At 41.4% G+C, this 25545-nt stretch overlaps 1 protein-coding gene across 2 annotated transcripts in view; it reads left to right on the plus strand.

The window, feature by feature from the left end:
* Positions 1 to 25545, plus strand: part of MORN1 (MORN repeat containing 1) — a 116314-nt gene that overhangs the window by 54082 nt on the left and 36687 nt on the right. For both annotated transcript variants that reach the window (XM_050931717.1, XM_050931718.1), the window contains exons 11-12: positions 10653 to 10786; positions 13218 to 13303. In XM_050931717.1, the coding sequence (XP_050787674.1) occupies positions 10653 to 10786; positions 13218 to 13303 (220 nt within the window). The remainder of the gene's footprint in view (positions 1 to 10652; positions 10787 to 13217; positions 13304 to 25545) is intronic.

The following is a 25545-nucleotide window of genomic DNA, read 5'->3' on the forward strand; positions in this document are numbered from 1 at the left end:
GGTAAGGAGTAACCTCCCTAACACTAAACACTGCAGAAGTTCAGTTTTATTGTCCCACAATTTTCTAGTGCTCTGCTTATTCATTAACCATGCTATATTGTGGAGTTTGAGATCAGATCTAAGTTGCTGGGTTGAAATTCATTGGCAAAGATGGTGAATTGTATGGGGGAAAGAAATTAAATAGAACATAATATCTTTTCCCCTGTCATGACTGACAGTGAACATACCCTAGAGAATATGCTGTCCATGGTTGAGTGATATGGATATACATATTTTGCCTCAGTGCTTGTATTATCCCAAGCAATCTGGACAGTCTGTTTCTTACTTGACCTTGCTGTGAAAGGTGTTGAGCCATTCCTGCAAGGTGCTGATCATCCTTAACTCCCCTTCACTGCAATGGATATTCAGGGTACTTAGCCACTTTACAGATCAGGTCTCCACGCAGAAGACAATGTTAATCAGTTGTTTCCTTTAGGTTTTGGTAATCTGGAACGTGATCTAAAATGATTTCTGAATTTTGTATCTCATAGCAACAGTTTGTTCCATTTGCCATAGTAAAAGCTGTGCACTGTTAAGCTCCTTTAAATCCAATTTGCCTGGGTTTCTGGAAGCAGTGTGGGAGTGTCAGAAAACTGATGCCTATATTTATTCATGGCATTGTACTTTCTGAATTGAGCCCCAAAGCAGTACCTGTGATTCAGAAGTTGATCCTGACTGTACCTGAATTAAGAGGTTTGCCAACAGAAACGTTTTCTTGTTGCATGTTCCATTTACATCTCTGCCATATCAGAACTCTGGCTGTAAGGCAAGCGCAAACCAGCAGCTTTCTATTATGGTAGTAGAAAAACATAAGTGCAGAATAATCTTGGAAAGAGAGAGCGCTGGTAACTCTGGGTTAGGTGCAGTACAGAATGTACAGCCTTTTTTTTTTTAAAGCAGCTCTTTAAAAGCACAATATCTCTAAAATAATAGAATACTCAAAAAAACCCGTGACAGATGTTAGTCACGTTGCTTAGTGCACTACTGCAAGGTACTCAGGTACTATGGTGATTATTGTGGTGTAAGAATCTATATAAAATACAATACAAGCTTTAGCAGCGTGCTCTTGAAAGTGCAGGTGGAACAAACAGTGCTCTTCCTTTCAGAATACCTTTTAAGAGCCCTGTGCAATGAAAAGCATCTCTTTAGAAACAGTGTACTCTCTGTGTTAAAGAATGGAAAAGAGATCAAGATTGCATTTTGTCTTTTGCAATTCTACAGATTTATTTGAGTTTGCAGCGCTAAGGTTCCTGTTTTAACTCCTTTGAGCCACAGCTCTCCCTTGTGAGCCTGATTCTTGCAAAGTACTGAATGCCTCCTGCATAGTGCTGAGCACTCTGAAATCTGCAGCTTCCAGAAGGAATTCAGTGCCCTACAGAATTGAACCTGATATTAGTGTCTTTGGTACATGAATAGAGACTAACAAATTTATTTGAGCATAAGCTTCAAAACTTCAAAAGCTTTTTTTTCCTTACTTAATTGGCCTCTCAGAGTTGGTAAGACAACTCCCACCTTTTCATGCTCTCTGTATGTGTATATATATCTCCTCAATATATATGTTCCATTCCATGCATCCGAAGAAGTTGGGCTGTAGCCCACAAAAGCTTATGCTCAAATAAATTTGTTAGTCTCTAAGGTGCCACAAGTACTCCTGTTCTTTTTGCAGATGCAGACTAACATGGCTGCTACATCAGTATATCCCATCGTCTGGTTCCAGAAATGCATCTGTACTCCAAGGGTGGAATCTGCAAAAGTACTGATATGATTCAGGAGCACAGAATGCCAGTGACTTTCAGTAGTACTTGTGCTCCTAAGTCACTTGGATACTTCTGAAAATTTCAAACCATGTTGTTTGCTTTGTAATGATGGAAAATGTTGATAGCTGGCATAAAAATAAATATTGTCTTTACCTCCTGTATACGTTAGGCTAAAACCCTATATTGTTAGGAACAATCCTGCACTAGGTAGGAAGGTGGATTAGAAAACTTCTGAATGTTTTCTTTCTTTTTCTAACATCTATGTTGAAGTAAATGAAGCAAGACTCTGAGATTCATTTAACAGAAATTCTTGTGAAAAGAGTTTTGCTATCATTTTGCCATTTTATTGTATGTATAATGTAAAGCAGGGGTCGGCAACCTTTCCAAAGTGGTGTGCCGAGTCTTCATTTATTCACTCTAATTTAAGGTTTTGCGTGCCAGTAGTGCATTTCAACGTTTTTAGAAGGTCTCTTTCTATAAAGTCTATAATATAGAACTAAACTATTGTTGTATGTGAAGTAAATAAGGTTTTTTAAATATTTAAGAAGCTTCATTTACAATTAAATTAAAATGCAGAGCCCCCTGGACCGGTGGCCAGGACCCAGGCAGTGTGAGTGCCACTGAAAATCAGTTTGCGTGCTGCCTTCGGTACACATGCCATATGTTGCCTACCCCGATGTAAAGAGAGGTGGCATTGAATTTGTTCTGGTTTATTTTGTTTCTTTTGGATATAGGACCTGTATAGTGTGCACGCAAACCACATTTACATGTACAAATATGCACTTTTGTCACAGTACTTATGTATATTTTGCACATGCATTTACCTATTTGTACATGCATACCCATACTTTGCAGGCATAACTTGGGTATCATAAGAGTATCATAAATGTAGCTTTTACAATAATATATAGCGCTTTTCAGATTGTCTTATGTTGTAAATCACTGTGTACGTATGTTTAGGGGAATGATCCACATTAATGTATATTCTGCCCATGGGAAAGTTACTGCAGCAACTGTACTGACCAACGCCGCAGAGAATCTTTTTCCATGAGACCAGTATAACATTGAGGTGATCCAATGTTACTAGAGTTAAAGAAATAAAGCTTTATAATACTGTTTTTTCCTAAATTCCACCATATACTTGTTACTTAATTTGTCTTGTGTTCAACTTTTCTCTCCCTTTCCCCGCGCCCCCGACCAATCCTTTCTTTAATGAATGAAGCTTCTTGGTTAATTGAGTCTAGCATTAAAGACTAATGCAGTGTGTCTGGTCACCTTTAAGTGAGACATTTCTATTACCCCTAGGACCGGTAACATTTTATTATTTTTTTTAAAAAGTTCACTTAAATGAAGAAATTATTACAGCATTTAGATTTTGCTATAAACAGCTAATAACTATTTACACCCCATTATTAGGTGTCACATCTGCAGTTTTACGATTCCTGCCTTGTCACTCTAAGTGAGGGTTGCTTATTGCTGATGATTCCTCCCCCACCCTCTCCCACACCTTCTAGCTTGATGTCCTACACAGGTGATTAGTATGCTATAATTGACTTGGTTGTAAAAAGATAATTAATCGACATTTCACTCCCAGAGAGGTCAAGCTGCCCTATCTTCTGTGGTCATTATGAGCCCAGTTATCCTGCTGGCACTCACCCCCCTGAGGTGACAGAATGACCTTTATCTTGCTGATTGAGTCATAATTGTCATAATTAAAATAGACAGGAAGGGAAGATTTAAGGAATGACTTGACAGTTTGGATGGTTTGGCTCTACTTTGCTTTGCTTCAAGGATGTGGAACCCGTGTATGTAAATCTTAATAGGAAATTTGTCTCTGTCTGTGGTATTTCTAATGCATCCTTCATGACAGTATCTCCTCTGTTGTCGATATCTGTTTTGTGTAGTGTTGTCGGCAATCTGGCATTACAGAGATATGAATGAACATTCCTATAAATAAACAAGAACACAATGTTTCTGAGGTGACCAAAATGTGGTATCCTACCTGGCAGTTTGAAATCATAAGCTTTAAACACCTTTCTTTGACCAGTTAGTTTTTTCAATATTGATTCAATCACAGTTTCTCAAATAGTTTTAGGGCATAGACTCCATTTTAATATATAGATGTTAGGGATTCAGCAGATGTCAAGGGGACTCTGAAAAAAGTCAAATAGGGGAATACCACAACTTGAGAGCGATATAAGAAGGCAAGAGGGGCCTGAGGAGGGGAGCTAGGAGAACTTGGTTATAGATGAGGAGGCAGTTGGAGTCACATAGCACCTAGGTAAGTTATAGCTAATTATTACAGTTTTGTATACTTAGGACAGGGGTAGGCAAACTTTTTGGCCCGAGGGCTGCATTGGGTTTCATAAATTGTATGGAGGGTCAGTTAGGGGAGGGGGCCGTGGCTCCCCTCCCCAGACTCCTGCCCCATCCAACCCCCCCTGTTCCCTGATAGCCCCTCTGCGAACCCTGCCCGATCCACACACCCCTGCTCCCTCTTCCCTGACGGCACCCGGACCTCCTCTGCTCCATCCAACCCCTCCTCTCATTCCTGAGGGCCCACCTGGGACGCCTGCTCCATCCAACCACTCCTTCTCCCAGTCCCCTTACTGCCCCTGGAACCGCTTCCCCTGACTGCCCCTTGCCACCCCATCCACTCCCCCATAGGAACCCTAACTGTAGCTCCAAGTGCCCTACCCTTAGGAACCCTAACCCTAGGGCGGGAAGCCCTATCCATAGGAATGCTAAACCTAGCTCCAAGTGCCCTACCCTTAGGAACCCTAACCCTATGCTGGAAGCCCTACCCCTTGGAACCCTAACCCTAGCTCCAAGTGCCCTACCCATAGGAACCCTAACGCTAGGGCGGGAAGACCTAACCATAGGAACCCTAGCCCTAGCTCTAAGTGCCCTACCCATAGGAACCCTAACCGTAGGACGGGGTACCCTACCAATAGGAACCCTAACTCTCGCTCCAAGTGCCCTACCCATAGGAACTCTAACCCTAGGGCAGGGCGCCCAACCCATAGGAGCCCTAACCCTAGGGCGGGAAGTCCTACCCATAGGAACCCTAACCCTAGCTCCAAGTGGCCTACCCATAGGAACCCTAACCATAGCTCCAAGTGTCCTACCCTTAGGTACTCTAACCCTAGGGCAGGAAGCCCTACCCATAGGAACCCTGACCCTAGCTCCAGGTGTCCTACCCATAGGAACCCTAATCCTTGGGCGGGTCACCCTAACCATAGGAACCCTAACCCTAGCTCCAATTTCCTTACACATAGGAATCCTAATCCTAGCTCCAAGTGCAGTACCCGTAGGAACCCTAACCCTCGCGCAGGAAGCCCTACCTATAGGAACCCTAATGCTAGCTCCAAGTACCCTACCCATAGGAACCCTAACCCTAGGGCGGGGCTCCCTACCCATAGGAACTCTAATCCTGCCACCAACTGCCCTACCTATAGGAACCCTAACCATAAGGCGGGAAGCACTACCCATAGGAACCCTAACCCTACCTCCAAGTGCCCTACCCTTAGGAACCCTAGGGCGGGGCTCCCTACCGATAGGAACCCTAACTCTAGCTCCAGGTGCCTTACCCATGGGAACCCTAAGCCTGCCTCCAAGTGCCCTACCCGTAGGAAGCCTCACCCTTGGGCGGGAAGCCCTACCCATAAGAACCCTAATTCTAGCTCCAAGAGCCCTACCCATAGGAACCCACACCCTAGCTCAAAGTGCCCTTCCCTTAGGAACCCTCACTCTAGGGTGGGGAGCCCTACCCATAGGAACCCTCCTTCCTGACTGCCCCCCCGGGATCACTGCCCCCATTCAACCGCCTGTTCCCCCCGATCACCCCTATCCCTATCCTCACCCCTGCCTCATGATCACCACTCTGAACTCCCCTGCCCTCTCTCCACCCTGTTCTCCCTGCCCCCTTACTATGCTGCCTGGAGCACAGATGGCTAGCAGTGCTGGAGCCGGGTCATGCCGCCACCACGTAGCTCAGAGCACTGGGTCAGGCCCGGCTCTGCAGTTGCGTTACTCCAGGAGCTCACAGCCCCGCCACCCAGAGTATTTCACCGGCAGCGGAACGAGTGAGCTGATGCTGTGAGGGGGACAGCAGGGGAGGTGCCAGGAGCTCGGGGGCCTGGCAGTATGGTCCTGCCTGTAGTTTGCCCACCTCTGACTTATTACCAAGCGGAAGAAGGGTTAGATGACTTAATAGACTTTTTTTTTAGGTCTAACAGCTATGGTACTTAGTTCTTTTAAAGCACTTTCTGTGCAGTTAAATAATCCTCAGATCCCTGGTGAGGTAAATCAGTACTATTACTCTGATTTAGAAGTGAGGGAACTGAGGCACAGAGATTGAAACGACTCTCCCAAGGTCACTTAGCGAGTTCTTGTCTCAGCCAGGATTAAAATTCAGGAGTTGCTGACCAAACCACAGTGTTGTGTCTCCTCAGCTCTTAATGCACGGTTTACATATACAAACGTGAAATACATAATGAAGGATAAACATTAGTTATTGGCAAACCTCATGAGGCTTGATTCAAACATTCAGGCAGAGTTTGGAGGTTTATTTGCATTTGGGCCTTCTCCACTTCCTTCCCTGGAAGGTCACTGGCACCTTTTCCCTCCACATGATCCTTCACTATAAAAGGGGCGAGTTTGGTTAAGGCCAGTTATTTTTTCTAAGATTGTTTCCACATCCTTAGTATATATTATACAGGTTCTTCCATTAAAATGCAGTATTAAGGGTCCTTTTCAGTGTTAGATACTTTATTAAAAAAAGTATTGCACAACAGTTGTCAATAAAAGAGGCAGTCAAATTTAGTGGATACAGAGTCCTTATTGAAACTATTAGTGCATTAAGAAACTGAAATTATGCTGCAAGCAATATGGTTCCCATTCATTGCCTGGAACATAAATACTGCTACTACAGCAAAAGCTAATGGAGAGAAAGATGTTAGTTAAAGAATGTCCTTGCAGAAGTAAAGCCTTAACTTTTTATAATGTCATATAATGATAAAATTAACGCACCACAGAGATAACTGCATCACTTGCAAGTAGAGGCACCTTGTTTTAACATTTTCTTCCTAGGATAAAGGATTGTAACTACAAACTACCATATATACTCGTTCATAAGCTGAATTTTTTTAGTAAAAAAGGGAAGCACCAGAGAAGGGGGTCGGCTTATGAACGAGTATAGAGAGGGAGAGGTGGAACACAGCCCCTCCCTCCAGCAGAGGCAGCACAGTTAGCAGTGCCAGAAGGGAAGAGACGGGCCCAGAGTCTCTCCGCTCCTGGCCATGCTGCTCTCCCTCCAGCCTATGAAGCAGCTGCAGCTCCAGGGCTGGCAGGCTGCAGCCATGCCGCTCAGCCCCACCCCCCAGAGCAGGCTGTGGCCACACCACCTGGCCTGTTGGAGCACGCTGCAGTCTTGCCACCCGGCCCAGCCCACTGGAACGTACTGTGGACGTGCCGCCCAGTCTGGCTCGCTGGAGCAGACTGCAACCGCACTGACCACCCTGCCAGAACAGCTCCAGCCAAGCCAGAGACATCCTCCCCTTAGTCCCTTAGCCCTCCCCAGATAAGGTGGGAAGGGATGAGATGGGGAGAGTGGGGGGGGTCCCGGGCTAGGGGTGGGGTCATGTGGGGGGTGGTCACAGAGGTTACTCCCCTGACCCCCAGCTTCTCCCTCCCCAAAAAATTTCCTGCCGAGTTGCTATCCCGGCCCATCAGGGTAAGCAGCTGGTGCATCCGGACACTTTGTTTACTTAGGTTTACCTCCGTGCCTGTGGACACAAGGTAAACAAACGATCTTGGCCTGCCAGCAGCTTAGCCTGATGGCCCAGGAGCCAAAGCTTGCTGACCCCTGAATTATAGAGTCAGCTTATGAACAGGTCAAAATTTTCCATATTTACTTACCATCTTGGGGGGTCGGCTTATAAACGACTATATACAAAAATTGCTTTTTTTTTTCCTAACACTTTTTCAGCTTTGTTCAGGAAATAAGGCAAAGGCAACTTTATTCTGCTCCACCCTATGCACAGCACACCCCAATCCATGCAAATTATTCCTTCCAGGATGAGAAGTTACATGTGAGGACACCTCCCAACTCCTAGACACCATGTTGGAATGTCCCTCCAGAGTTCCACCATGAGAGCAATCTGTCTGCTGGTCCCAGGGGAAGTGGGGTGTAGCCAGAAGAGAGGTAGAACTCTTCTACCCTGTTTTCGTTTCTAGCTACTGCCCTTCTTGTGTGCATGGAAGTATAAATGATGACAGTTTGGTTCTTTTTTGTTTGAAGAGGAGGGGAACTGTTCTATACTTCATGTTCTTATGTTTTAGAAGATGATGACCATAATTTTCACATCTGGCTGCCTACAGTTAGACTTTTAAATCCGCATTTAGGCACTTAAATAAGTGTCCTGATTTTCCAATTTGAAATTTAATTGCAATGAATTGGAGCTTGTAGATGCTCAAATCCTTTGGAAATTAGACTACTTTTATTTAGATCCCCAAATATAAATTTAAGAACTTAACTTTAGTCACTCAACTTTGAACACTTAGGCCAATATATCTGATTCTTCTCTCACATAAATTTTACATCAGCTTAACTTCATTGACTTTGGTGCAGTTATACTGCTGAATTGCACTAGTGGGAGATTAGTATCAGCCCTAATCTGTTAAATAAAGGTAGAAAAAAAGAAGCTTTCACCAAACATCTTTGATTTTTTATTTGAATTTGTTAAATATTTGCACACATGAAAAATTAATATTTGACGTAGTTATGTTATCCACGGAAATGTTAACTTTTCCAATGCTACATTGGATAAAATATTATCAGAGATAATTTATTCCTATTTTTCCATGTCTCAGGTTAGTTTATGAGTGATAAACATGGCCATGCTAGTCTAATGAATGCACCATATACGTTTTGTTGACTTTGTTATTTTAAATAAAAAATGAGGCATCTAATTTCTAGACTTTTTCTTATTTTTCTACATGTTGATGCCCTGACTGACTATGTTATCGCTTTCCTAGTCAGTTGCTGTGGAGGTTGCCATTCTAGAAAGGCAGCCATACAGTTTAACTTGATCACTACTGTATACACAATTTAAGAGAGGCTAAACCAGGCAAACATGGCAGGCATCACTGCTTGAAAACATGAAGCAGTTAACCACCTGTCATCTCAGCATTAACAAAGCAAGTTAAAGAACTAAGGGAAATAATTGTCAGGTGCACATCTGGTTTTCATGGAGGGCTCCATGCTGCAAGGTGCTCAGCATCTCCTGGAGGTACTATTGAAGTCACTTGGAGTTGAGGGCACTCAGAGCCTTGCAGAATTGAATTTATACTGTGTAACTACTGTAATCTTCTTGGATAAATATACTGTAGGGTGCCTGATTTGCATACTGCCACTCATCTTTCCTTATCCTCCCATTTCTATCTCTGTTTCTTTTCTACCAAGCAAGCAATGTTTTTTCCTATAGCATTCCTAGGACTGACAAATCTACAGCACCACCAAATTCCTCACAGCAATACTTTGCCAGAAGAGCTACAATTAAATAGAGATTGAATTCTTTGCATATTGTGTATTTCGAGGAGTGTGCACCCCTTAGCTATAGTTTCCACTTTGCAACGCATCAGTCAAGATGGCCAGCAGAGACCGCCTCCTGTGTAGGGAACTCTCTGCTGGTGGAAGCGGCTTCACTATCCTTCAACTGTCCTCCTTCATTCATCAGTGTAATGGGAAGAAGATGGCATTACAGAGGTGGGGCAGAGCATGGCAGAACAGATCTCTACTACTCCCAATCTTCCACTGGCACAAGGCCTGAGGGTCCTTATGCCAGTGGTGTAAGTTACATCTGTTCCCTTGCTCCTCTAGGATATGCGAGGGCAATGTGGTTTAAATTAGGGAGCCACAACCAGCTCTCCGACAGCCTCCTCTTCACTGTACTGGAGCAGAGCTCATGTAGGATGGAGACTCTGGCCCCATGATTTCTATATCCAGCTATACCACTGAGTAGTTGTGTGACCTTAGTTTATTTACGTAACCCTCAATACCTCAGTTTACATCGCTGTAAGTGGGCCTAATAATATTTATCTGTTCTTTCGGGATGTTGTGCAGCTTATTTAAGGTCTGGAAAGTGTTTTAATATCCCTGAATATATTTATTTATTTGCTGTTGCCGTCACTCTTCATAAAGGGAGTATACATGTAAATCCATATTAGCTTTTTACAAATGTTTGATTTGTTTCTATTATGCAGAAAACACTTACTGTTTCTGAGCATAACTACTAGGTTAAGCAAGCAAAGCATTTTCCAATAGCCTGGCCTTGCCATATCTACTTCAGCCAATTCCAAATGTTGTAGGCAGTGCCATAAATTAGCAATGTAAAACATCTTCTCTCCTGGTCTCTATAAGATACAGATGGTCACAAAGAAGATTCCCCCTCCCTGTCAAATATAAAAACACATCTGCTGAGTGAATTACAAGACTTCAGTAGGGTATTAAATATATAGATACGAATAAAGGAAGGTTTGATACTTGTCTTGGCACTTGCATAAAAGGCAAACAGTTTCATATTGTACAGTACATTTAATTCCTACAATATCTACGGTATATTACTTTGTAAAAAATATAACAGGACCTAATTCTGTCTCCCTTATTTATTTTGAGTAGTATCTTCACTCCTTGAGAAGCGATTATGTTACTTATGGAGTTAAGTATTACTCAGCATGAGTGAGAGTGGCAGAATCAGGCACATAAGGATACATTAACAGTTGTTATGTTAGTTATTTATGCTCATAGCATTTTGTTGCTGGTTTCTTAAATGTGTTTCCTTTGTCATTTTTCAGGATTTGAAGGTGAAAATCTCCATCCTCTAGCCAGTCAGAGAGTGGAGCGTGGCTGTGTTGTTTTCAGAAACATCATGCTTGCACCTCCTCCAGCTAATTATCAACCATTCATGCTTTTGGATGAACTAAACAAGGTAAGAAGACTTCATTATAAAACATTTTTAATTTGACCCAAGCAAACTGGACACTTTATCAGCTGTCTCAGTTCCCTCTGTAAATCAATATTGTTAATTAATCATTGGATAATTCTGCAAGCCCAAGCCCCAGATCTGCTCTTCCACTGTGATGATGTCGGTGGGGAAAAAAATAACTGCTTTGCTCTCACATAAAGAAAAATGCCGGCCATGAACAAGTCAAATTTGGCAGGCAAGAATAACTAATGTTAATTGTTAGTGTTGCACTTCCTAGCAACTTTGTCCCTCCAGATGCCCATGTTAATCAACAGCAGCAAAAGAGAGCAACTGTGAGTTCTTTTGAGAAATCTGGTGCACCATAATATTTTTTCTGATATAAACAAACAAGTAATTAATGATAATTTACCTAAAAATACAGGGAGAGACTGGTTTTGCACATTATCTCCAGTGACACTTTCCAAATGGTGATATTTCTGGAGAAGGCGAACACATTCACCTACATGTTAAACAAAAGATAATGTGAGACCATGATGGTGACGCACTGTTTATTCTCATTTTCTAAATATGATTTGCAAGCCCTCTGAAAGGCCCATCTAACTTTCTGCAAAATCCTGCAGTAGCTAATACTTACTTGTTCTTTTGCAAGTTTTTGGAAAAAAGAAATTACACATGAATTCATAGTTGATGTGAAGTTCATACAGATTAATACAATATTAACAAAGTATACGGCTTTATATGTTCAAAGCATGGGAAAAGGCACTCATCTCTGTAGATTTTCATGTGTGTTCTTGACTCAGCAGCAGCTGTAGAGCCAAAATGAAGAATCCAGAGTATTGATAGGATACTAATGGTGTAAAATTGTGGAGCGTGTTTGAGGAGGAATAGTCTTGTGAATAAGATGCATGACTGAGTTTCAGGAAATCTGGATTCAGTTCCAGCTCTGTCAGCAACAGTGGCAAATCTCTTTTTCTCCCTCCCTTTGTCTGTCTTGCCCATTTAGGTTGTGAGCTCTTCAGGGCAAGAGCTATCTTCTACAATGGGACATTGATCTCAGCCAGGACCTTTAGGCACTGCCATGATAGAAATAATAATAATTAATAAATAACCAGACATGAGCCAAGTAGACCACTCTTCCATATAGAAAACTAGAGTAAAACTACAGCACAAATATATTATTTTTTCAGTGCAAACAGTATTTTGTATGAATAGATAACTACCAAAATCATAACTTTTGACTGGTTAAAAAGCTCTCTTTAGATTAGATTTTAGCCATAGTAAGATATAATGCTGAAAGTTCCTGAAATCTAATTGACTTTAAAATCAACTTAAATAATTGTAATGTTCAGTTGCTAACTATAATATCTGTGATGATAAAAAATACAAGATAACAACATCTCTCCTGTGACAATCACTAGAATAAAAAAAAAAAAAAAAAGGGGAAAAATATCAGACTCAAGTAATGCTCCTGATCATAACTTCCCTGGCTTTGCAATATATTGCTGCAGGATGGGACCCAAAACAATGTTTAAGGGAAAAAAAAAAGAAAAAGACAAGTAAAACTGATCAACCTTTCAGCCTTGTCAAAATCAATGTTACCTGCAGCAGTAACGATAGGCTCTGTATCACAATACAGTGTGAATGTGGAAAAATATTTAAAACAATCATTCATTTTCTTAAGACTTCTAAAAATAATTTCTCCTACTCTACTGATGCTTTAAAAATATCAGCCCAATCAAATACCAAGCTCAAAATTCTGTGATCAGCCATAATGACTTTAATGAAGAAACTGAAAAGAAAACATTAATTTAAAAAAGTGAAATGATATCTGTAGGGTTGTGCACAGAGGTAGAGTTTGGCCTACTGTGGTTTACAAGATACCTTTAAAAGATGGTAGGATCAGGACCAATGGCTTGAAGTTAAAGAAAGAAAAGTTCTAGAGAAGGTTCTTAATAGTTAGTAATGTTGTGGCCAGGACTACACCAAAGGAGGTGGATGAGACTCCATCACTGCAAACAGTCATATACCAATGAGACAAAAACTTAATGGGAATAAAGTAGGCAACATCCTACAAGATGCAGGAACAGTGTCAGACTAGATGATCCAAATTGTCTTAGATTCTTAAAAATACAGAGTTGTATAAACTCATATCCCTTACTGTGATTTGCCTCGGAAATGTAAGGGATGTTGATATTGTAGGTGTAGGGACCAAATTTGGCTTACAGGAATAAATATGTGACATGAAGGTTATAGCAGAATCTGGAGCATATATGCAAATCAAAAGCCACCAAATCCAAGCAATGATGATTTTGCATTAGTAGTTATTTTCAGTTATGAATGCAAAGGAAAACATTAGCACATCATAAATTACAACTCCACTTTTTGGCAGTCCCCTTGAGCAGTGCAGAAATACATTTTCCTTTTTCCGCTCTAGAAAAGAGGCAAAAAGCCAAGTGGAAGGATATCTGCTGAGAAAGCTGAGAAGATGACAGTCTCACAGGAGAAAATTGTAGACAGCAGGTATGTGTGAATCAGTATTTCTACTGCTCAGCTGCAGGATGCTTTCCACTTAAAGCAATGCTTACCTTTATGCAGCAAGCAACAGGTGCTTCTATGATGTGACATGGCTCTGTTTTCTCTTTGTCGACCATTGCCATAATTATCATATAATATTGCCTTTCACACTTTACATCAATATATTTCTAATGTTTTTATAATTTACTTCGAACATACACATTTATAAATATTTGATTTGGATGTGACAGTGAACTGAACCACACGTACCAGGGCACGTTGCACGGGAAGTGTGTGTATATGTTTTAACTTCAACTCTGTTTCTAGATTAAACTCTTTTAAGTTTTTCTCTTTGAAATGTTATAAGTAAAGGAGGATTAGATCATGCTTCTAAAATTGCTCTCATATTTACCAGTCGAGACATAAAATCTATGTTTACTTATTATCAAGGTGATGATGATGATTGGGGTGGGCGGAATGATTTAGAATAAATAAATATATGTTAAAAAAGTGTCTCCTTGAACGGTGTGGCAAGTAAAGTTTTTCAGAGTTGCTTTGGGCAACAGTGATCATGCAGTGATCATATTTTCTTATGGTCTGTGAGGTTGAATTGGGGAAAGAAAAGGAGAGGTACTCTTTCAAGCTCTATACTCCCGTCCAGGGGCGGCTCCAGGCACCAGCATGTGAATCGCATGCCTGGTGCGGCAAGCCACGGGGTGCTCTGCCAGTCGCCGCGAGGGCGGCAGGCAGGTTGCATTTGGCGGCATGCCTGCGGAGGGTCCGCTGGTCCCGCGGCTTCGGCAGACCTCCCATAGGCGTGCCGCCGAATCTGCGGGACTGGGGACGTCCCGCAGGCAAGCCACCGAAGGCAGCCTGCCTGCCGTGCTTGGGGCGGCAAAATACCTAGAGCTGCCCCTGCTCCCGTCATTCAAAATAAAACTTCAAATTGAGACTCTGCTCATGCAGATCTTCCTAGAATGATTGTCATTCTCCTGCGTTGGTCAGCAATGAAATAATGAACAATGCTGATGTTTAATTTGTCAGCTTGATAAGAAATGTGGCACTTCTGTCAGAGCTATTGGTTCAGGCAGACATCAGTACATTAGTTAACCTTAACAAATATAATCTTCATAAACATGAGGCATAGAAAAAAATTATTTTATATGAAGATCTAGATTCTGGAGCAAATTTTCTGCAGCAAGAGATGGGCAAGGGATAGATTCACTGGCTGGGGAATCACAGCACACATATCTCTGATGATAGCTGCTTTCTGTCATAACAAAAATAATTGTGATACTGTAAGGAAAAATCAATAAAGCTACATCATAATGTATTAAAGGAAAAGCAGAGGAAGCCAAGCAATCTCATTGACTCCCAGTCCTGTGGTTACCCAATGTTAGCTGTACTGGTTTCATCACTGAAAAGTTTTGCTATGTCTACAGTATCCAAAAGTAATTGTTGAAAAAGTTTTACCAATGTATGTCATAAAAACATCTGTGACAACATTGAGGCTGCCTACTGTTTCAATCCCCTGTTGTGCTGACTGCGTAGACAGTTCAGAGAATCAGGACACAGCAGCAAATGAACCACAGACACAAGGGACAGATTTTAAGCATCAGGCTGCAACTTTATTAAATTAATGCTTGATGGGGCACTGTTTGCCAACCCCTACTCTTGCATACCCAGCATTTAATGGGATCCAGTGTGGTGGGGTTACAGGGTCCAACCATGTATAAATTGGTGAAAATCCTTCTCAGCCTACCCCTAGGCCTCAGGTGACTTCTGAAACCACACCCCTATGACTACCAAGGGGTTATCTCAGTCCACGAAGACTTCAGGTTTCCCCTTGTCCTACAGGCACAAGGTCCACCACTGAAATACCGGGTCTCAGCTAGGAGGTGGCCCTTTTAGCCTTTATCCACACTAGCCACTGGCTACACATAGTGACGAGTTTAACAGTCTTACCTTTCCTAATATTAAATTTTCAAGTCCTATTCCTTTCAACCCAATTGGGCCTCCATGAGGCTGCGGGAAAGCTGAAAAAGCCCACTGAATCTAGGTCATTTTGGCCTAACAGGAAAAATTCTTTTCTGATCCCCAAATAAGTGATTGTTCAGACCCATAGCATCCTGAAAAACTCAGTTCCTGTACTACAACTAAGTGGAGGGAGGACAGGGCAGCTAAAGGTCTAACAGGCCTTTGAAAAACCCAAGTAGAGTTTAAATATACCTGGCTGACAAACACAAGAACCAGTCAGCCATCCTGGTCCCCCTAGCCTCACCAATGCACTCTCGCCTCCTCCGCTTTCAGGGTACCGTGTCTTATTTCTGTTGGTCCAACCCAACAACCTCTCTTGGGATGGGCACTTGTTATAGAAGACCCAATATTTAGCCCTGTAGCAGGGTGGTTACCCACTCCTGCCTTGCGGGGCCTGAAACAGCCCAGGAGAGGGCTGGTGCTGGGGCTGGGGCAAGATGCCTGGGCTGACTGGGGAAAGTAGGCTCAGCTGTGGCCATGCCCCAATCAGGCACAGCTGGCCCTATAAGAGGCAGTGAGCCAGAAGTCCAGTCAGTTTCCTTCTGCTTGTAGAAGGGCCTGGCTGCAGGGACCTAAGCAAAATACCTAGATTGGGAGCAGGGCTGGGGAAGGGCCAGAGGAGCTGGGAACTCCGGCCTGGAAAGCCCCAGGCTGCAGGCCTGACTGTAGGCCAAGTAGGTCCAGGGTTGCAGTGGGGCAACCCATGAGGAGGCATCGGCAGCAGGTCTGAACCCCTTTGCCTGTGATGAGCGGCTTATACTGCAGTCTGCCCAGTGAACAGGGGCTAGATGGAGACTGGGCAGTAGCCAAGACTGAGGTGAAGTGGGGATAGTGGGTGGGGGTTCCCCTGGGAGGGGAAGACCCAGAACTGTGGGGGTTCTGCCAGGGAGCAGCACTCAGTAAAAGGGTTACCGGGGTCCTGGGAGGGACACAAGGGCCAGCAATGGTAAGGCAGATCACCGGCCTGCAGAGGGCGCTCTGACAGCTGGAGAGCTAATTCCTGAGGCGACCAGCAGGAAGCGCCACTGGGTGAGTCTGCGCACCTCTACAAGCCCCAAAAGGCATTTTTTATCTCATCAGAGCTGAGATTCAGTGACTGTAAAACAAGCCTGTAATGAGGAAAAACAACTTTTCCCCACACAAGTGCCAGATTTTCTGCCAAGCAACTGTCACACAGACAAACCAATAGGAGAAATAAATTATCCCTTTCATGGATTCATAGATTCTAGGACTGAAAGGGACCTCGAGAAGTCATCGAGTGCAGTCCCCTGCCCTCATGGCAGGACCAAATACTGTCTAGACCATCCCGGATAGATATTTATCTAACCTACTCTTAAATATCTCCAGAGATGGAGATTCCACAACCTCCCTAGACAATTTATTCCAGTATTTAACCACCCTGACAGTTAGGAACTTTTTCCTAATGTCCAGCCTAAACTTCTCTTGCTGCAGTTTAAGCCCATTGCTTCTTTTTCTGTCCTTAGAGGCTGAGGTGAACAAGTTTTCTCCCTCCTCCTGATGACACCCTTTTAGATACCTGAAAACTGCTATCATGTCCCCTCTCAGTCTTCTCTTTTCCAAACTAAACAAACTCAATTCTTTCAGCCTTCCTTCATAGGTCATGTTCTCAAGACCTTTAATAATTCTTGTTGCTCTTCTCTGGACCCTCTCCAATTTCTCCACATCTTTCTTGAAATGTGGTGCCCAGAACGGGACACAATACTCCAGTTGAAACCTAACCAGTGCAGAGTGGAAGAATGACTTCTTATGTCTTGCTCACAACACACCTGTTAATGCATCCCAGAATCACGTTTGCTTTTTTTGCAACAGCATCACACTTTTGACTCATATTTAGCTTGTGGTTCACTATGCCATACTCCTTCCTAGACAGTCTCTTCCTATTCTGTATGTGTGAAACTGATTGTTCCTTCCTAAGTGGAGCACTTTGCATTTGTCTTTGTTAAACTTCATCCTGTTTATCTCAGACCATTTCTCCAATTTGTCCAGATCATTTTGAATTATGACCCTATCCTCCAAAGCAGTTGCAATCCCTCCCAGTTTGGTATCATCTGCAAACTTAAGCGTACTTTCTATGCCAATATCTAAGTCGTTGATGAAGATATTGAACAGAGAAGGTCCCAAAACAGACCCCTGCGGAACCCCACTTGTTATACCTTTCCAGCAGGATTGGGAACCATTAATAACTATTCTCTGAGTATAGTTATCCAGCCAGTTAAGCATCCACCTTATAGTAGCTCCATCTAAGATGTATTTGCCTAGTTTATCCATAAGAGTATCATGCGAGACTGTATCAAATGCCTTACTGAAATCTAGGTATACCACATCCATCACTTCTCCCTTATCTACAAGACTTGTTATCTTATCAAAGAAAGCTATCAGATTTATTTGACATGATTTGTTCTTTACAAATCCATACTGGCTATTCCCTATCACCTTACCACCTTCCAAGTGTTTGCAGATGATTTCCTTAATTACTTGCTCAATTATCTTCCCTGGCACAGAAGTTAAACTAACTGGTCTATAGTTTCCTGGGTTGTTTTTATTTTCCTTTTTATAGATGGGCACTATATTTGCCCTTTTCCAGTCTTCTGGAATCTCTCCTGTCTCCCATGATTTTCCAAAGATAATAGCTAGAGGCTCAGATACTGCCTCTATTAGCTCCTTGAGTATTCTAGGATGCTTTTCATCAGGCCCTGGTGACTTGCAGGCATCTAATTTTTCTAAGTGATTACAACATCTCTTCTCTGAATATCCCAGCCTTTATTCTGCCCCATTGGTCTTCCCCTCTGACCGTCTTGGAACTGTTTTGAATTTTAGGGCTATAGGCCCAGGAATATCAGAAAAATCAGTAAAGACAAAAGGGTGGAAGTGTCAGTCTTATTATGTATCTGTTCAGGCAGTTATAGTACAATCCTATTTCTGTTTGTGTCACTCATAGCTGGCAGCCTTCTGTTTATGATAATTATATTTTTCTTTCCTGTTCTAACTCTGGAAGACATTCTCTAAACAAGCTGTGAAGAGCTGTGGAGAGTTTGTAGCTACATTAATCTTTTGTGTGTCCATGTTTTTCAGACGTAACTGTAACCTTTATGTGTAAGTTAAAGAGGGAAAGCTCTTATGCTCTTGTTGCTGAGAGCATAGATGTTCTGTGTACTGTGCATTATCAATAGGCAACATAGTGATTATGTTAAAAGTTGAAAATGTGATGATAGAATTTATATAACTGAAATTCTGGCTCTTAACAAAGAACACATGACACTTACCTACTTCTTAGATCAAGGTGATCCATTCCAGTACAATTGAATTCTGGCATCATATCAGCATTTGGCTCAGTGTATATAAATTACTTCAGATGTTTGTTTGAAATCTAGAGACACTAGTAGAAATTGCTTCCATTAAATAACAATGTCATCTTCAGAATACAAAGCCATGGGTTTGATCCCTGTTGCTTAGATGTGAAATAAGAAAGAAATTTAATTACTATTTCTGGCTTTTGCATAATATTATGCCCCTAGAAATAGCTTTTTTGAAAGGAGTTCCAGAATATGTTACATTTGTCATGTGCAAGCAAAAGCAATTTTATGGATAATTTATTGTCTTTTTGAGATTTTCATTTAAAAGAAAAAACTGTAATATATTGTAGACTTCATTTTTCCTTCAACAGCCTCACCCCTACAGATGTTCTTGCCCAGCTGACCCACTGGAAAAACAGTATTTAAATGCCATAACTTCTTACCCAGGAATAATTACACAATAATTTCAGTACATTGAATCAAACTTTCCTTTGAGTTCCTTTGAAAATGTAGCAGATCAGGAATCTGGTTTCTCAGTTCCATCTAATCCATTTGCAACCTTGAAGGCAAACACTAAGCCTTTTCCATATTCTATCCACAGATGTGACTGCATAAATGCTGTGGTATGAGACAACAGCAAATTAAACTGCAGCAGAAGCAGCAAATATTAGGGGAAAATGAAAACTCCTGACTCAGAGGAGCTGGGCAATGACAGACTCCTCATTATAGATCTTTTCATATGGAGAAGAATGACTGATAAATGAGGTTACTGTGACATAAAGGGGATGAGAACACAGTTGGACGTTCATGCAAAAATTATGCTTTCTGTACAAAACAAATAGAAGAATGGGTGATATCTAATTTGCATCTCTTCTTACCAACAAACTGATTAAGGAGACATCTTCTGGAGCAGATGGTAGAGTTGTCACCTGCAAGATTAAGATACCATGTGTACCCTTTTCCACTCTTTCGGTTGTGATGGAAGTGACATTAGCTGTAATTTTCCTGTTTGTTGCCGGTCGTTTACTATCTCTTTAAGAGGTTACAGTTGATACACATGTAGTTCTTTAAAATCTTGACATTAGGGAAATCTGCCATTGCTCAGAATCCACCTACCCCTTTCTATTACTGAAGAATAGCAAAGCATAAAATAACTATCATGGAACCCTGTCTTGCTTTATCTGCTCATTCTAGTAACTCTTAACTACATGAACAGCTCAGCTCCATTGACTTCAGTGCCAGTAAGAGTTGCAGGCTTAGCCTCTTTGTGATTTGCAGTGGCCTCTAGATATTGAACAAGACACTTCGTCATGACCTTTCAAACTGGTTGAAGAGGACAATCTTGGAGTGCCAAGGCAATGCAGCATGGGCAACAAAAGCTATTAGAGTCATGGAGAGACTTCCATATGAAGAGATATTGAAAAGAAAGGGGATTTTTTTTGTTTAGAGAGGGGCTCCTGTTTACTCTCTCATAATACCAAAGCAATATTCAATACAATTTAAAGGCAATGAATTTGAAAATTATAAAAGGATTTTTTTTGTTGTACATGATTTATAAATTAACCTGTGGAACTCCGTTGCCTCTGGATATTACCAAGGCCAATTCCTCATCAGGATTCAGAAAAGGATTAGACACTTATATGGATTTTGAGGACATTCAGTTACTTTAGATAGTATTTTTAAAAATTATAAAATGAATATTCAGGAATTATGCCAACTCATTCACTGGCACTTATTGAGAAGAAAATTCCCTTATGGCAGGTTATTTTCTGTAACTGTCCACTCTCCATTTTCACCAGTGGTACCCAAACTTTTTACCTCGTGCCTCCCCTTACCTCTGTCCCTTTACCCTCCCGCCCTTTGGGGCTGGGAGCAGGGCCGCAGTCTGGAAGCGGGGGACACAGACAGGGAGCTGAGGCTGGGGCCACACCTGGGGGCAGGGGCAGAGCTGAGGTTGGGGGCCAAGACCAACACCCAGGACCCTGGGCATGGGGCCAGCAGCCAGGGCCAAGAGTGGAGCTGGGTGGCACTCCCTCCCCACCCCCCATGCAGGCTGGCCTGGGCCCCAGCTGCCCCACCCCCACAATATTCCTCCATGCCTCTGTAGAAGGGAATGCCCCACAGTTTGGGGACCTCTGATTTTTCACCTTTCTCTGAAGTATCTGCTATTGGCTACTGTCAGAGATAGGACACTAGACTGGATGAACACTTGCTCTGATGCACTATGGCAATTCCTGTGTTCCTAGTACAAAATATATCATTGCATGAGTACAGTATATTAATGAGCTTAAAGATTTTCAAAACCTTAGGGCACAAAGAAACCTATAATCATCCACCTCTGCTTTCAAAATACAAATGTCTGAGTCATAGAAATCCAGTTTTCAGGTGGGAAATTTTCCTTTTATACCTGTCTGATTTGCATATCTGGACTGTAATGTCTTATCTCATTGTTTTCATCATTGCATTCCATGGTTAATCAAACTAGTATTCCAGGAGGAAGAGAAAGTACTGGGAGAAGATTAATTGAGTGATTCCCTTTCCTTCCACAGCTGGTAGAAAAGAAGACCTACAGAATAACAAAAATAACTACTTTTAAAAGCTTCCAAATCTTTGTAGAGGCTGAACTGAAAGTAAATCTTGTGCCCAAAGGATTAATAATGACAAACATACCTCAGATAAAAGCAGCAAAGAATCCGGTGGCACCTTATAGACTAACAGACATTTTGGAGCATGAGCTTTTGTGGGTGAATACCCACTTCGTCAGATGCATGTAGTGGAAATTTCCAGGGGCAGGTATATGTATGCAGGCAAGCTAGAGATAATGAGGTAGTTCCATCAGGGAGGATGAGGCCCTGTTCTAGCAGTTGAGGTGTGAAAACCAAGGGAGGAGAAACTGGTTCTGTAATTGGCAAGCCATTCACAGTCTTCGTTTACTCCTGAGCTGATGGTGTCAAATTTGCAGATGAACTGAAGCTCAGCAGTTTCTCTTTGAAGTCTGGTCCTGAAGTTTTTTTGCTGCAGGATGGCCAGGGAGGTTCCCTGGCCACACTATAGCAGACCTTAAGGTGGCCATCCTGCAGCAAAAAAACTTCAGGACCAGACTTCAAAGAGAAACTGCTGAGCTTCAGTTCATCTGCAAATTTGACACCATCAGCTCAGGATTAAACAAAGACTGTGAATGGCTTGCCAATTACAGAACCAGTTTCTCCTCCCTTGGTTTTCACACCTCAACTGCTAGAACAGGGCCTCATCCTCCCTGATTGAACTACCTCATTATCTCTAGCTTGCCTGCATATATATACCTGCCCCTGGAAATTTCCACTACATGCATCTGACAAAGTGGGTATTCACCTACGAAAGCTCATGCTCCAAAACCTCTGTTAGTCTATAAGGTGCCACAGGACTCTTTGCTGCTTTTACAGATCCAGACTAACACGGCTACCCCTCTGATACTTGATACCTCAGATAACAGCTGATGGTAGACATTAGGTTTCAGACTGTTGTTCATTCAGTGTTGGGTGCTTTTTGTATGTATATTACACTGTATGCCTTCATAAGCCGAAAGATTCGCAGACCAAAGCTCTCCCAAGCGCTCTATGCTGTATCTACAGAATGTCTTCCACAGATAAGTTTGGAAAGCAAAAACCATCATCATAAACAGCTGCCATTTTGCATAAGCTATTGTCCTGGTTCCTGAACTTCAAGAGTTGATAGAGGACAAGAACTATAAATGAACTTTAAGAGTTGATAGAGGAGCTAAACTCTGGGCCTGAAAATGTACATGATGGAGATAATGCTCAACAGATAGAAAAAAGAAATCAGGGTAAATGGGAATGTAGCTGAATGAGTGAAAGAATATATCAACCTTAGACAAAAACTGCATAGGCAATGTTGGAAGATAAAGACATTGAAAGACCTATCATCTGCTTACCTAGAATTGGCAAATCTACACATGTATTTTGCTAGTAATCAAATTTAGCTTAGAAATATCCCTCCTTGAGAAAATGCATCAGAAATATAAGGCACCAAAGAAACACTGAAAGAGATTAATGAGGAGACAATAAATAAATGGGTGTAAGGACAAAAGTAAATAACAAATCAATATTTAAAGATCAAAAGGAGGAATTTGGAATATCAGATAATAGTTTTAAATATGCCTTGTCCAGTTCTCTTCTTTTCTTACATTATGAACCTGATTTGCAAAAGTGCTAAGCACTTACAATTGCAGTTGAAGTCAATGGGAGCGGTGGGTGCTCAGCATCTCTGAAAATTATTTTTACCACTCCTATTTATTTCTATTGAGGTAGCATGTAGGAGCCCCACTGTTGGACCAGAACCCCATTATGCTGGGTACTGTTCAAAGGCAGAACAGAAAGAAAGATCCTGCCCAAAAGAGCTGATAAATTAAATAAAATCAGCCCCTATGTGTTCTCTGAGTGTAAACCTAACATTTGTTCCAGAAATGGAAAATAAAACCTAGAAAATAGTTCCTGCCATGTCTGGAACTGAACTTTTGAATTTATTTTCTGAGACTGTAATTAGCATACTGGCAGTGATCCTTAAAAAGCTGCTAATGTGTGTCTTGCAGTTTTGTTAATTAGGATGTGCCATTTAATATGAAAATAAAGGTGATCATTATATAGGTCACTATGAGAATTTGTGGATCTGACATGGAGTACAAGCTTGGAAAAAAAGCTTGAGAAATGTTTTTAACTGTGACTACGCCTGTACTTATAAAATCGAAGATATGTCCTATTACACTTGTTGAGTATAAATCAGGCGTCGGCAACCTTTCAGAAGTGGTGTGCCGAGTCTTCATTTGTTCACCCTAATTTAAGGTTTCGCATGCCAGTAATACATTTTAATATTTTTAGAAGGTCTGTTTCTATAGCTCTATAATGTATAACTAACTATTGTTGTATGTAAAGTAAATCAGATTTTTAAATGTTTAAGAAGCTTCATTTACAATTAAATTAAAATGCAGAGCCCCCTGGACCATTGGCCAGGACCTGGGCAGTGTGAGTGCCACTGAAAATCAGCTTGCGTGCCGCCTTTGGCATGCATGCCATAGGTTGCCTACCCTTGGTATAAATCAATATAAGCTTTATGCTGTATTTCAGCTTGAGATGTACTTACAGGCAGAGATCTGTAAAACATTTTTTTCACATAAATATGTGTAGACCCAGGTGTTGCAGGAAATACATCTAATAGAATCAGTTCTGTTGTTCCCTGTATTTTTAAAAATTTCAGTGAAAAAGACACTCTCATGAATTTTTTTCATAAATTTAAATGTCACAGTTGCATTTATCATGGTTTAACTAAGCTTGAAAGCAGATTGTTTTCCTTTGAGTTCTGTGACAATGCATGGATGTAACTGAGAGCATTATTTGGCCCCAAATAATGCAACTGGGAATATCAAATCTATGCCATCGTAAGTGAGAAGTGCAATTAAAAGATTTTTATGACATCTTATTGGCAAACATGCTTAATTGGTTTGTGATATATTCTGAAATTCTTTGCCTGTGTCCACACTATGTGGTGTAATCATGTCTGATGTTGCTTTGAAATATGATTGTAACACTATTTGCATCTGCGCTTAACACTGTTTTGTGTTGTGCCTCTGAGAGGAGGCATAGTGTGAGGGGAAAGTCTGTCTCCGGATCCCAACCATGTTAAAACAACAACAACAAAATAGTCTGTAGCCTTGTTAGAACTAGTTTAGTAAGGCATAGTTTCTGCTACTGCATTTGTCCACACTGGAACCATGCAAACTATCACCATGTTGACAAGAGGTTCACAAGCAGAGTACAGTCAGAACCATGCTTCTTAATTGCCATCATTGTGACTAGCATGGTTCTACTCCCAATATGCGGTCACTTGACAGCTAAGAGGCTCTCTTCATCACTAAGTATTTGCTCTGTAAAGCAACATATTGGTATAGATTTTTCCTTTTGCCCTTTGGATCGAATTCCTCTATACACAGTCAAACTTACGATAGATGTTTAACCATGTTCGATCACTTTGGTTCAAGAACTGAAGAAGTTAGTTGATTAAGTTATGATTTCTGCAAAATACCAGAAATTGGATGCTACAGTTTCTAACCTAACCATAATGTAGTGCTCAGTTGAGTTACACGAGGGATAAATTTGGCCCTTAGTGCTTTTAACTTGGTTTAATTCTTTTTAAACCATCAAAGCTAATGAGTAACCTATATAATCAATGCATGTATGAGAAGAGACTATGCTGGAGTTTCAGACAATTAGGTCACCTAATGTACTTGCAGCTGTCTCATACATTGATCTTCTCCGCTGTCTAGTAATTCTTCGTAACCTACAGCAAGTTATACATTAACTCATTTATTAGCTTCACATAAGAATCAATCTCTGCCCACAGTGGCAGCCACTCCATTATCATCTGGTATATTTCAAACAATAGAAGTGATTGAAACAGGAACTCCTACATTTCTATGAAGATTAAGAATGACACACCACCCTGTAATTTAAGTAGTTGTGCAATAGTTTTTCATTTGCATTAGAAGGGGAGTGCAGATTGTGCTGAATTGTTCCATTTTTTTTAAATAAAATTTCGCTTCAGGTTTTGAAGGATCTTCTCTGACTAATAGGTTACTTATTTTTGGAGTTCACAGGAATTTTATATTTTTAAAAATGCAGGTGTTTTTCTTCTAATGAAAATAAGTTTCATGTTTTTCAGCCAGATTAAGAAATAGTTCATCTTTGAGTTTGGTTATTGTTTTAGGTATTGAAGGTCAAATTAATCCCTTGAGTTATACCTGCTTACATCAGAGCTGAATTCATCCCTCAATAAATCCTATAATTTCTAGGATTTAATATATTATTAAAATAAATCTTCCTTTTTAAGATAACTGCTTTCAGCATC

This window comes from Gopherus flavomarginatus, chromosome 21, assembly GCF_025201925.1.
Source record: "Gopherus flavomarginatus isolate rGopFla2 chromosome 21, rGopFla2.mat.asm, whole genome shotgun sequence".
Classification (NCBI taxonomy): domain Eukaryota; kingdom Metazoa; phylum Chordata; order Testudines; family Testudinidae; genus Gopherus; species Gopherus flavomarginatus.